The sequence below is a fragment of the Gracilinanus agilis genome, chromosome 4 (assembly GCF_016433145.1).
Source record: "Gracilinanus agilis isolate LMUSP501 chromosome 4, AgileGrace, whole genome shotgun sequence".
NCBI classification, from domain to species: domain Eukaryota; kingdom Metazoa; phylum Chordata; class Mammalia; order Didelphimorphia; family Didelphidae; genus Gracilinanus; species Gracilinanus agilis.
This window is the reverse complement of record NC_058133.1, coordinates 389,709,650-389,724,059: the sequence shown is the minus strand read 5'-3', so window position 1 is coordinate 389,724,059 and position 14,410 is coordinate 389,709,650. Positions and strand designations below refer to the sequence as shown.

General features: G+C 35.3%; 2 protein-coding genes across 2 annotated transcripts; both read right to left on the bottom strand.

Moving 5' to 3' along the window:
• Nucleotides 1-202: 202 nt before the first annotated feature.
• Nucleotides 203-1,285, bottom strand: LOC123245585 (trace amine-associated receptor 9-like). Its single transcript, XM_044674532.1, has one exon. It carries the CDS (start codon nucleotides 1,283-1,285, stop codon nucleotides 203-205), a length of 1,083 nt encoding a protein of 360 aa, XP_044530467.1.
• A 10,257-nt stretch (nucleotides 1,286-11,542) lies between these two features.
• LOC123245584 (trace amine-associated receptor 9-like) lies at nucleotides 11,543-12,625 on the bottom strand. Its single transcript, XM_044674531.1, has one exon. The coding sequence runs from the start codon at nucleotides 12,623-12,625 to the stop codon at nucleotides 11,543-11,545; it is 1,083 nt and encodes a 360-aa protein (XP_044530466.1).
• Between the last annotated feature and the right edge of the window lie 1,785 nt (nucleotides 12,626-14,410).

Genomic DNA, 14,410 nt, shown 5'->3' with positions numbered 1-14,410 from the left:
AAATATGTATAGAAATTTGACATTGTCACTAAACACTATATAATTCTGATAATAATAATGGCAAGAAATGTCTCAGGACTATTATTATTTGCAATGTTCCATTAACTTGAAAAAAATTGATATTTCTTGAATTTACCAGAAAGTAAATTTTACCTTTAATTTTTAATCCTCATTACTTTGGAATTCTTTGCCAAGATTTTTCTCAGTTGTGGATTTCCACTTCTTCAGAAAATAAATTCATTGATGAAGAATCATTCCTCAAGATTCTGCCACTCACAATGAGCTTTATTGCTTTCCGAAACCAAGGGTAAAAGAAGGCATAGATCAAAGGATTCATAGCCGAATTATAATAAACAAACCACAATAAGATCTCATAGACATAAGCTGGAGTTATGAAATTCATATAAGCATCAATTAGTATATCAATGAAATATGGCAGCCAGGAGACAAGAAACACAGCCATAGCAATTCCCAATGTTTTAGCAGCCTTTCTCTCTCTTTTGGCTACTCTTTCTTTATAGCTCTCTGCAGAAGCCTGAGCTTGGTTGCTACTACTTTCTATCTTTCTAGCCTGCTGTTTAGCCACTAAAAAAATTTTGCCATATATAGTGAGCATAGCAATTGTTGGTATAAAGAACAAAAGAAATCCAACAAGAACCCAGTCTTGATTTATTGCACCCTGGCAACCTCCCACACAACTGAGAGCAATGACCAGATCCTCCAACCCATCATCAGTGACCCCTGTGTAAAAGAGAGAAAAACTATACGTTATTGAACAACCCCAGGAGAGAGCAATACATATCCCTGAAATGCGCACTGTGAACTTGGTTGGATAGATCAGAGGGTCAGTGACAGCAATATATCTATCAATAGAGATGAAACACAAATGGAAGAGAGAAGAATAGCAAAATGATCCATCAAAACAGGTGTGAAATTTACAGAAACTCTCCCCAAAGTACCAGCAACTTTCCACTGACCTCACCATGCTGAAGGGCATCACAGTGAGTCCAACCAAAAAGTCAGCACAGGCCAAGGAGGCAATGAGGAAGTTTGTAGGTGTGTGCAGCTGCTTGAAGTGAAGAATGGCAGTGATGACCAGCAAGTTGCCAAATACTGCCAGCAGAATCCCAAAGCCAAAGACCACATAGAGAATCATTCGAGGAAAGGGGGAGTATGTGGTTTTGATGCAGGATTTATTCACATTCTCAAAACAGAACTGCACAGCCATAAGTTGGGAGGAACTGTTGATCCCTTCTTTCCTATGTGAATCTTCATGTAACTCCATATTCCTTGACCTCAGTCCATTTGCACATGAAATGTTACTAAATTTTTAAATTTAGAGAGGGGAGATAAAAATATGTTGTCAACACAGAAATATTAACAGTTGTCATGTTACATAAGGTCAAAAGCCATTGCATAATGATCCACAATTTCTTCATTATTTTGAGACAAAAAAATTGACTTTGTCCTTTTGACATATACCAAAATTTAGAACATGGTGAAAATTTTCTTTTAATTGCACATGCCACTTACTAGTGATTTTAAAAATTATCTTTAATTATTTACCTTTTCAATTGGTCCTTTAATCCAATGGTTGAGAGTTTGTTGGTACTTTCTCACACTCCTAATAGTATTAGTGTTGGTTAGCACGTAGGAAAATTGGTTGAGAAAGTTGTCAAAAGACTCTTTTATTAGGTTATAGTTCCCTAAGGAGTCATGAAACAGCCAACCATAAAGTGTACTTAAAAGAGGTAAGAGAATAAATGAATCTCCCCCAAACTTTTATAATGAAATCCCCAAGGTGTGAAGTGTGAACCATAAAAAGGTGTTTAGGTTTCTTAATAATTTTGATAATCAGCATAGAAACGTGGATAAAGCACCAGACTTGAGTTCCAGGAGACCTGCTTTATGTCCTGTTTCTGATATGTGATAATCAATGTCTAAGAAAAAGACCCCTAACCTTTTAGGAAGGAAGTCATTTCTCAAGGCTCAAGAGCTCTGGCATCTGAGGTCTATCATCTTCTATGGTTAGGATAGGAAGGTTTGCTCAGCATGCAATAAAGTGATTTGATAAAGTGGCTTATCTCTGAATGACAGCATATATTTGTATGATAACAATGAAACATTTATATAAAGTTGTTCACTGTCTCTGGTAGACAGAGGTGTTGAAGAAAGTGAGAAAATTTTTAATTCAATATTAGATAAAGAATGTTAATTCTTTTACATGTTTTGTATTTTTCATTTACATGTATTGAGGGAAAAATAAAATATTTCTGAAGAAAAAAAGAAAGACAGCAAATATCCTTATAATGTCTTTCCATTCCGTTTTCTTGTGAGTTTTGTTTTGGATATTCAATAAGAAAGAATTTTGAGATGAAGATAATTATTTCACTAACTGACAAAGACGTACTTCCCCCTACACATTCTACACTGAATTATAACTTGTTTCCTCACTGGCAAAGTTATAAAGTCTAAATATAAGTTTAACAGCAATAGCAACGAAAATGACAATAGCAACTGAAGCTAGGATTATATAATAAAGGCACTTAAAGGTAAGCAAAACAGTGTTTATGTGATAACAATTGATCTTTGCAACAAGGACTTACTATTATTATCTCCACTGTATAGATAAAGAAACTGAGGCAGAGAGCAATGAATGATTTGCACTGGGTTATATAACTAGTGAGTATGTGAGACAGTATTTGAATTTATATCTTCCTGACTCCACTTCTAATTCTTTATTCATGGTGCTAAATAGCTACCAGAATGTTTGTGAGAATATTAGAAATCAAGAAATTTTTACAAATACACCTGTACCTAGGGAGAAATGAAATGGTAGAATGAAAAATAAAGCAGGAAGTTTTTGAGTGGAGCAAAAGAGATCAGACTACAGGAAGAAATACTTCTGATTTTGAGAAAGGGAATTATCAAATTATCGAATTGCAGAGTTGGATTGTCCCTTTGGAGTCATATTTTCTAAATTACATCTGAGAAGGAATCACTTCCTTAAAAGCAAATACGAAAATTATAAAGAAACAAGTAAAAGACCAGCAATTAGGTATCTTAGCTTCCATTAAAAATTATTTTTAAAATACACCCTTATTTGTCTCCTGTTTATAATGCAATTTAAGACTCTCAGGCTCACAATCTTAGAGGAGTTATTTCTTGGTTCATCTTTCTTCCTCTAATACAACTGCCAAGATTTTTCCTCCACTTTTACCCTTAAGTATCTCCAATATCAATCCTATGTTCTTACTTGTACATAAAAAATATTTGCTCTATTGGATTGTAATTACACAGAAGAGGCATGATGCCAAGAATTGGTGATACCAAGTTGAAGCTGGTATTGTCCTTGCTTTCAAGGTGTACCATCCCACTAAAGCTCTCTATATGATTTTCTTCCTTATGACAATCAGTCTCTTGATACCAAGGGACCTTAATATGTTGGTTGCCCTAGGAGAACACAGATTAAAATGTGAAAAATATCAGTCAGAATAAAGACCCCAAGGAAACCAAAAGCACCAAACCTACTCAGAAACTTTTTCATTACTGATCTTGCGAATCTTTTTTTCAAAAGAGGAATTAGGAGATGAACATATCAAACTCACAACATTATCATAAAAAAGAAATAATTTTATTGTAATAGAAAATGATAACTGTGTCATTTCAGACCCACCGAATGCAAGAGAATCTTTGTTTAAAATTCCAGTTTAAGCATTTACACCTTAGAAATCAATTAATGCTGCGAATAATGTCTGAGGTATTATTTTTAGATTAGTTAGAATTAAAGAACTGATATAGAAAAAGTAAATAATGCACATTTAGCTTTAAAATGTCTTGATAAATATATATGTAAATATTTTTTGAGTACCACTTATCAAACATTTACAAATATACTCTTCTGTACATGTGGAATGAACAGAATCTGGCCTTAAATGAATATTAGAGGTAAGGGAGAAAGAAAAGTCAAAAATAACTTCAAGACTATGAATAGTTGAGCCCACATGAAAGTCAGTCCCACAAATTGTGAAATAATCCAATCATTCTGGAAGGCAATTTGGAATTATGCCCAAAGAATTTTAAAAGATTGCATACCCCTTTGATTCACCTATACCAGAACTGGTTTTGTACCCCCAAAGAGATAAAACAATGTTTGTACAAAAATATTTATATCTGTGCTCCTTGTGGTGGCAAAAAATTAGAAAATGGGAAGGAGCTGTCCCTCAATTGGGGAATGGCTGAACAAATTTTGGTATATGATGGTGAAGGAATACTATCGTACTATAAGCAATGATGAACTACTTGATTTCTATAAGAACTGGATAGACCTCCCTGAATTTATGTGGAGTGAAATGAGCTAAACCTGGAGAACACAGTACACAGTCACTGAAAAATTGTGGGATGGTAAAATGTAATGGCCTCTGCTACTAATAGCAATTCAATGAGCAAAAACAATCCCATGAAACTTATAAAAAAGAATGCTATTCACACCTAGAGCAGAAATGCAGAAGAAAAACATTTGATTTTTCACATAGTTATATGGGTATATGATTTGGCATTGTGCTTTTTAAAAGACTACTCTGTTATAAATATGTATAATATGAAAATGGTTTTGGAATAATAAGATATGTATAAACCAGTGGAAATGCTTGTTAACTCTTGGAGGGGGGAGGGAAGAAGAGTAGGCAAGAACATGATTCATATAACCATGGAAAAATATTTGAAAAAAATAAATAAAATGATGTGGGGGGAAAAAGTCAGAGCCACAGAGAAAAAATAATGAGCCCAAATATATCTTTAGTAGGATTTGCAGGATCACAGACTGAGATTTAGAAGCGACTATAAACTATGTATTTCAAAACCTTTTTGGAAGCGACTATAAACTATGTATTTCAAAACCTTTCCTTCCTTTTTATAGATAAGAAAACTGAAGAAAGACCAGTATTATTAAGTGCTTTGCTCCTTGTCAGTGAGATGGATTTGGGGCATGCTAAAGTTAGGTGATAATGGAATATTCAAGTTAAGATTTGGCTCTAGATGTGAGAAAAAGGATAATCATAGAGATAAAGATATGTAAGATATTTGCCTAGTTGGTACTCTAGATTGTAGTTGAAGTTGTGAGAATGAGTGAGAATTCCAGAGGAGACTCTTCACTCTGGAGAGGGAATAGATTAAGAGGACCCAATGCTGACACTTGGAAATGCCCAGATGGATGAGTCATAAAGAGGATGAGTAGAGAAGGAGAAAGAGGTAAAAGAAAAGCCAGTAGAATATTATTCCTGAATCCAAGGAAAGAGAAAATAAAAAGCATAATAGCATCATCATCAGTCTCAAAGTCTACATAGAGAATTTAATGACTGAGAAATGGCCATTTAATTTTGTGATTAAGTCACTGGTGACCTTAATGGAAACAGTTTGTATCTATGTTAGCTAACAAAATAAAACAGTAAGACATCATTTTGGAAGAAAGTTTTTCAGGCTTTATTTTGGTTTCATGCATTTTTATTTTTACTTTTTTTAAGCCTGCATCTCCTTATCTCCATGATGGTGAACCTATGACATGCATGCCAAAAAGTGCATGCAGAGCCCCTTTCTGTTGGAACACCTGCAGTTGCCTGCCAGTGTTTGTTACTCAATAGGCAGAGGGTGTAGTAGAATATTTGTTAGTTAATTAAGAATTAATTAGGAAGTAGAATATTGTTACTGATTGATGGATAAGTGAGAGGTTGAGTGGGTTGGATTTCTTTAAACCAGAATGGAATCTCAAAGGTGACTCATGGGAAGAAAATTTTCTCCAGGAGCTTTGGGAAAGACAGTTGGACCAACAGGCTCATCTTTGAACAATCCTGAATAAGGAAGGTTGTTTAAGGAGGCTGCTCTGTGATTTGTGAGAAATTTCTAATTAATTTATCTCTTGAAACCAGAGATTAAGGATTGAATTGGGTGCAGTACCAGTGCTGAGCCCAGTTGGTGGCAGAAAAGAGTGAGTGTATCTGAGTGGAGAAAGTTTATGAAGATTCTAAAAGCTGCTTTTTTCATCTGAGCAGTATGAAAAGAAATCTAACTGATTCCTCTCTGATTATAAGTTCATATTTAGTATAGGACAGAAAGATAGATATATGGGAATTTAGTTAGAGTAGAATAAGAAAGATCACTCTTAGTGATCACAAAGAAAGATAGATTTTGGGGGTTGCTTTAGTTAAGATAATTTTAGAATTACAGTTCCTAAACTACTTTTTCACTATCTCCAATTTCCTTTTGCTATCTATCACTGTTTCTATAGAAGTAAATATAATAAATAGGTTTTTATAGAAGATTTATCCCCAGTCAAGTCTTTTCAACTACTGGTCCACCAAACTCTCAACCATCAACTCTCAACAACTAAATCTATTTATAGCCTAGTAATAGGCTATTATATCTTCAATATACAACTGAACAACCCCCTCATATTAACAAGGGTCTCAGGAAAGAGCTGTTCCCCTACCCCTCTATACACACCCAAAGACATTTCTCACATGACCCACCCTTCTGCCCAACAGCCCAATGGGAGTACTTCCTCTCTCTCCTGTTTGGGGTAAGGCATTGGGGGTGGAGTTCACAGGCTTGAGAGTGTGGTGCAGACGGCAGGCTATTGAGTCTATGATGAGGTGATTCTCATTGTGGGACTGGAGAGGAGTTGGTTTGAGGGGAGTGTTGCTCACAGTGTGACACATAGCTGGAAGGGAGCAGAGCACTCAGACCACTCTCCTCCCCCTCTCCACATATGCCTCTCATTATTTGCTCCTCTGCCCAGCAGCCCAATAAGAATACTTCCTCCCTCCCCTGTCTAGGGTAAGGGGGTGGGCAGGGGCTCAGGGCAGGCATGGCATGGCACTCCATCTGAGGGGGTAAGATGGGAGCTGGGTCAGGCACTCATTCTCTAAAAGGTACATAATCACTGCCCTTTCTCTGGCTGAAAACCCTGTCCAATTCCGCTACTGATCAGTATGAGAACTTTGATGTACTCAGTTTACTGCCTAATTTTCCTCACTTTAGCCAATATGGTCCCTAGCCTTTCCACATACATTCCTGGTGGTTCACCACATTGATGCCTGACTTATTAAGGAACCTGACTGACTTAGCTACTGCAACTGACAGCTTCAAAGCTCAAGTAATCCTCCAGCCTCAACCTCCCTGAGAGCTAGGATCACTGATATGAGCCACAACTCATGGCTCTACTTTAGAGTAAATCTCACTTAAGCCAGACATCATGGGACACAAGAGAGATTGAGTGCAAATAGATGCATTGACTTTAGTGTCATCTTCTTTGGTGAGAGAAATAAAGTTGTTAATGAAGGCAAGGAGGATTGATGAACAGAAGAGAAAAACTGATGGTATTCTTTTTGTTCAATGGTCTCAGTTTTCAGTGAAATAGGAGGTTAGTCCCTGTGCCTGTAGCAAGAGGAGGGAAGAAAAGGAATATAGCAGATCGACACTGAGAGCAAGATGTCTACCAATATAGGATAGAAACATTCTCATTAACAGCACCTTTGAGAATGATTGGCTCATTTACTAGCTTTCCTGTGGAAAAGGGATCAGACTTTGAACCTCAGATGGAAGAAACAGGACTAAGATCTGGAAAAAGAAGATTCAGACTGACTTTCAGTAAAGGGGAAAGATCATCCACAGTTATAGTCTCTCAAATGGGTAGTGGCTTCCTCCTAGAGAATGTGGCTTGGTTGTGAGAGAGTGTGGGGTTTTTCTTCTTAGAGATTTTCAAGTAAATACTGCTAAAAAAGGGGCATTGTACAGACAATTTTATTTAGGAATGGTTTGTGTTAAATCTCCTCTGAGTTCTGTTTCAGTTCTGACCTTTCTTTCTATTGTGAATCACCAGAATTAATTGGAATTAAAAATTAAGTCCATTGTCTACTTAAAAAAGGGGGGCGAAAAGGAATAGAACAGAATGACATCTTGGACAAGATGTTTACCCATATAAAATAGAAAGAGTTCGATTAATAGAACATTTGAAGATGATTGGCTGATTCAATGGAATTTGATTTGATAGTTTTGAAGTTTAGCAAATCTTTGAAGGTTACTTGTCATATCCTAAAGTAGAGGTTCCCCACCTGGAGTACACAAACTAATGGGGATATGAGAAATTTGTCAAGGTTGTCAAGAGAATGTTGTTAAATAATGATGTTTTTCTGTTGAATTATTTAAAAATTAGTAGTGTTAATGAAAATAAAACATACTCGCTGCAAAATATTATCTATAAAAATTAATTAAAACTATTTTGTATTAGTTTTTAGATTTATATGCAAGGTACAAGCTATCTAAGAGCCACAAAATGTGGGAAAGTTTGGGAATCTCTGTCCTAGATACTCACCCTGGGAAAATATCATACTGCTTATGGATTGTTGTCTTGTATCCCAGAATACAACTTCTACAGATCCAGTGTTCTCCAATCACCAGGAGTAGCTTCATTTCTCTACCTAGGAAAGACTATTTCTCCTTTGCTAGTGAAATCTGTGGACATTCATCAATATCATGTGGAATGTAGAAAGATCCTTTTTAATAGATTCCAACTCTACTCTCTATGGAAAGAGCCTCAAATGGGTAAGGTTTCAATAGTCTTTTCCCTCCTCAATCTCTGTGTAATATTCTTTGACCTTCCAAACTCCTGAGCCAGGTTTGAGTTCCTACGTGCATCTGCTGACTCTTTTTCTTACTTGTGACTTTAAGCCCCTCACAGCCTGGATCCAAGCAGCCTTTCCAAACTCATTATAAATTATTCACCTTTCTGTCCTCCATGGTCCCTCTGAACTGGCTCTGCTGTTTTTCTCAGACATATTCCCATTTCCTGCCTTTATGTTTCTGCACATGTTGTCTCCAATTCCAAAAATGCTATATCCTTACCTCCACCTTTTACATTGCTCCCTATTTCTTGCCTTTGTGAGAGGGGTAGGGCATTTGAGGGGACCTGAAGAGGAGCAATTTTAGAGTCTGAAATTCAATTTAGGAGCCCCAGGAAGTAGATATTATGCACAACAGGTGGCACAGAAGTTGGCCTGAGAGAGGTGGTAAGGATAGACAGTGGTTATGTGAGGTAAAAGTCTGTAGCATGATGCAATCAGGTAATTGCATAGGAAGCAGAGGAGCTTTGTGGAAAGCCTCCCAGCAGCCTGCCTGGGGAAAGGAAAAGGCATCAAGGCCAGAGGCTAGAAGCCCTCGTTCCCCCACAAATGACCAAGAGCTCCCTAAATGTCACAGCATACAAGCATACCATGGACTCTACTTGTAAAACGTGTGTCCCTTTCAGTACATTAACAAAATTTGCAAAGGGCAATGTTTGCATTATATTGGATTAATCCTTTATCAGCTTTCTTTTCAAGTTAAATCAGAATATAGATTCATGGTACTTCTATTTTTAAATCTCTACAACTCTGCTGTCCACAAGATGGTTAAAGAACATCTTGATATTTGGGGAAGGAGTTTATTGGTGCTCAGAGGACAGTTTCTAAAATGATGAAAGAACAATTTGCTTTGTTTGAGTCATTCTCCATGTATGAAAGAAAGGCCACATTTTCAAAAACAACATATTTTAATGTGAAGAACACAACACAGAGGTAAGGGAGTGTTTTATGCTCACTTTAGGAAGAAAAATTGAAATAGAAACTTACAGACAATTCCTAAAAATGTTTTACATTTAAGTCAAGTTTATTATTTAAAATATATTTCAAACAACATGAAGTGTCTGTACCACAACACACTTTTAGCATAGAAATGGAAGATGTGAGCAGTGGCATAGACAAGGAAAGGAGTATTTGGAAAATTTTTCAAACCTACCACCAATATGTTGGTAGTTATGTTTTGTGGCTTTTCTTGAGCTGTTTTAGTTTGTCTGAGTCAACATGATTTCATCTAGCATTTTCCTAGCAAGCAAACATACAGAATGATTTGTCATTTTCCACCTTCTTTTACATAGGAGAATATTAAGGCAAACAGTTAAATGACCAGGGTCACACAGGTAGTCTTGGAACTCAAGAAGATGAGACGTCCAAATTCCAGATGTGGTTCTCTATCCACTGCTCCTCCTGATTTAAATCTTGAAATTTTGCAGAATAAATTTTCTATTTTCTAGAAGTAGAAATAACTACATAGAGAGGAAATACAAGTAACTATGCCTGAAATTGGAGTTTTTTTGGTTTATTTTACATATTTCCTCCCATTCAAATCCCTTAGGCAGGCAGCGAGAGCCCTGACTTAGAATTTAGGGGAAAAAAATACTCACAAATCATTATAACATCAAAGAGAATTTTTAAGTGTTTTTATTATAAAAATCATAGAAAATTCAGGAAACTATACTGTTGATCCTACTATTTTATTATTTACCACCTATTTCATTTTTAGGAATTTTCATACATTATTTGCTATTTGGAGGCAACTAGAGAAGCAAAACTGAGATAGCATTCATCTTGGAGTAATAAGAATAGTATGCAAATTCAGCCTCAGAAATTCATTGACTGTGTGATCCTAGACAAGTCAAATAGCTTGTTTCTGCCACAATTTCCTCTGTTAAAAAATGGGGATAATAATGTCCATATCCTAGAAGCCTACTAGTATTAAAAAGAGATATTTGTAAATCACTCTCTAAACCTTAAAATGCATATGTAAATACTAGCTGCTGCTATTTCCTTTATATTGGGTCCCAAACATTGATGAAAATAGTACAAAGAAAAAAATTAAAATTCAAAGTTGTTTGAAGAAAGAAGCAAAAGACAAGTACAAAGTTTAATCTTTCCTAACTCTAATCTTTTTTCTTATCAAATGAGTATAGCTGAAGATAATAACTAGTTAACTACATTGAACACACATAGATTTATTGATGCCTTCAATTTTTATATTTTTGACAGTTTTATTAATACCTTTTTATCTCACCTCACCTCTCCACACAGAATTGGACCTTGAATGGTAACAAAGAAAAAAACTTAAGGAAATATACAAAAAAACCCATTAATAGAATAAGTACATCTGACTTTGAAAACCCTTGTAATTTCTCACTTCTTTGCTAACAAGACAAAGTTATGTTTGATTATCTGTTTAATAGGCCTATTATTAATGTTTTAATTATTGAGAGTCCAGGTCATATGTAGTGACCCTTTTATTTCCATTTTTGGGGCTTCCATTCCTTCCCTTATTAATGGGAATCAATATTGTTCCCTGTCCTTTGCTACCTCAAGTAAGGCTGTTATGAATATTTGGTGCATATTGATTCTCTGCTTCTGTCTGTGACCTCCTTGGATCAACTTCACTCATAATCAACAACCATATAAAAATTTGACCTTGTCAATAAGCATTCTCTACTTGTGATATTAACTTGAAAATAAATTCTGAGTATATATATGAAGATAAAAAATGTCTCAGGATTATCACCATTTGAAAGCAGTTTTCTATGAATTTGAGAAACAAGTAGATTACATTTCTTGAACTGTCCAAGAGATTCTATTTTACCTTTCATTTTTAATCATCATTACCTTGGAATTCTTTGCCAAGATTTTTCTCAGTTGTGGATTTCCACTTCTTCAGAAAATAAATTCATTGATGAAGAATCATTCCTCAAGATTCTGCCACTCACAATGAGCTTTATTGCTTTCCGAAACCAAGGGTAAAAGAAGGCATAGATCAAAGGATTCATAGCCGAATTATAATAAACAAACCACAATAAGATCTCATAGACATAAGCTGGAGTTATGAAATTCATATAAGCATCAATTAGTATATCAATGAAATATGGCAGCCAGGAGACAAGAAACACAGCCATAGCAATTCCCAATGTTTTAGCAGCCTTTCTCTCTCTTTTGGCTACTCTTTCTTTATAGCTCTCTGCAGAAGCCTGAGCTTGGTTGCTACTACTTTCTATCTTTCTAGCCTGCTGTTTAGCCACTAAAAAAATTTTGCCATATATAGTGAGCATAGCAATTGTTGGTATAAAGAACAAAAGAAATCCAACAAGAACCCAGTCTTGATTTATTGCACCCTGGCAACCTCCCACACAACTGAGAGCAATGACCAGATCCTCCAACCCATCATCAGTGACCCCTGTGTAAAAGAGAGAAAAACTATACGTTATTGAACAACCCCAGGAGAGAGCAATACATATCCCTGAAATGCGCACTGTGAACTTGGTTGGATAGATCAGAGGGTCAGTGACAGCAATATATCTATCAATAGAGATGAAACACAAATGGAAGAGAGAAGAATAGCAAAATGATCCATCAAAACAGGTGTGAAATTTACAGAAACTCTCCCCAAAGTACCAGCAACTTTCCACTGACCTCACCATGCTGAAGGGCATCACAGTGAGTCCAACCAAAAAGTCAGCACAGGCCAAGGAGGCAATGAGGAAGTTTGTAGGTGTGTGCAGCTGCTTGAAGTGAAGAATGGCAGTGATGACCAGCAAGTTGCCAAATACTGCCAGCAGAATCCCAAAGCCAAAGACCACATAGAGAATTATTCGAGGAAAGGGGGAGTATGTGGTTTTGATGCAGGATTTATTCACATTCTCAAAACAGAACTGCACAGCTATAAGTTGGGAGGAATGGTCAATCCCTACTTCCCTATGTGAATCTTCATGTAACTCCATATTCCTTGATTTCAGTCCATTTGCACATGGAATATTGCTAAAATTTCATATTTTGAGAGGAGAGATAAAAATACGTTGTCAACACAGAAATATTACAGTCACTATGTTATATATATAGTTACTTTTGACATAAGGTCAAAAGCCATCATATAATGATCCATAATTTCTTCATTATTTTGAGGCTGAAAAAATGGACTTTGTCCTTTTGACATATACCAAAATTTAAAAATAGTGAAAATTTTCTTTTAATTACACATGCCACTTACTAGTGATTTTAAAAATTATCTTTAATTATTTACCTTTTCAACTGGTCCTTTAATCCAATGGTTGAGAGTTTGTTGGTACTTTCTCACACTCCTAATGGCATTAGTGTTGGTTAGCATGTAGGAAAATTGAGAAATAATGATCTGTGTGTTGGTTGAGAAAGTTGTCAAAAGACTCTTTTATTAGGTTATAGTTCCCTAAGGAGTCATGAAACAGCCAATCATAAAGTATACTTAAAGGGGGAAAGAGAATAAATGAATCTCCCTCAAACTTTTATAATGAAATCCCTAAGGTATGAAGTGTGAACCATAAAGAGGGGTTTAGGTTTCTTATTAATTTTGATAACCATTATGGAAACATGGATAAAGCACCAGACAAGTTCCAAGAGACCTGCTTTATGTCCTATTTCTGATATGTGATAACCAATGTCTAAGAAAAAGACTCCTAACCTTTTAAGAAGGAAGTCATTACTCAAGGCTCAAGAGCTCTGGCATCTGAGGTTTATCATCAATATGTTTGTATGATAGCAATATAACTTCTACATAAAATTATTCTCTGTCTCTGGTATACAGCGGGTTGAAGAAAGCAAAAATATTTTTGATTTAAAATATTTGAAAAAGAATGTTAATTCTTTTACATGTTTTGTATTTTCCATTTACATGCATTAAACATTTCTGAGAAAAAAAGAATGACAACATAAATCCTTATAGTATCTTTCCATTCCATTTTCTTGTGAGTTTCGTTTTGGGTATTCAATAAGAAAAAATTTTGAGATGAAAACAATTGTTTCACTAACTGACAGAGACGTACTTCCCCCAACACATTCTACACTGAATTATAACTTGTTTCCTCACTGGCAAAAGTATATAAAGTATAAATATGAGTATAACAGCAATAGCAAGGAAAATGACCGCAGCAAACAAAGCTAGGATGATACAATATGTACACTTAAAGGTAAGCAAAACGTGTTTATATGATCACAAGTGATCCTTGCAAAAAGAACTATTATTATCTCCATTGTATAGATAAATAAACTGAGGCAGAGAGCAATTAATGATTTACCATGGGTTATATAACCAGTGATTATGTGAGGCAGTATTTGAATTTCTATATTCCTGACTCTACTTTTAATTCTTTATTCATTTTGCTAAATAGCTACCAGAATATTTATGAGAATATTAGAAATCAAGAAACTATTACAAAGACACCTGTAACTGAGGAGAAATGAAATTGTAGAATGAAAGATGAAAAAGGAAGTTTTTGAGTGGAGCAAAAAGAGACCAGACTACAGGAAGAAATACTTCTGATTTTGGGAAAAGGGAATTATCAAATTATTGAATTTCAGAGTTACATAGTCCCTTTGAAGTCATGTTTTCTAAATTACATCTGAGAAGGAATCACATCCTTAAAATCAAATAAGCAAATAATAAACAAACAAATAAAAGATCAACCATTGGATATCTTAACTTCCATTAAAAATTATTTTTAAAATACACTCTTGTCTCCTGTTTATAGGGCAAT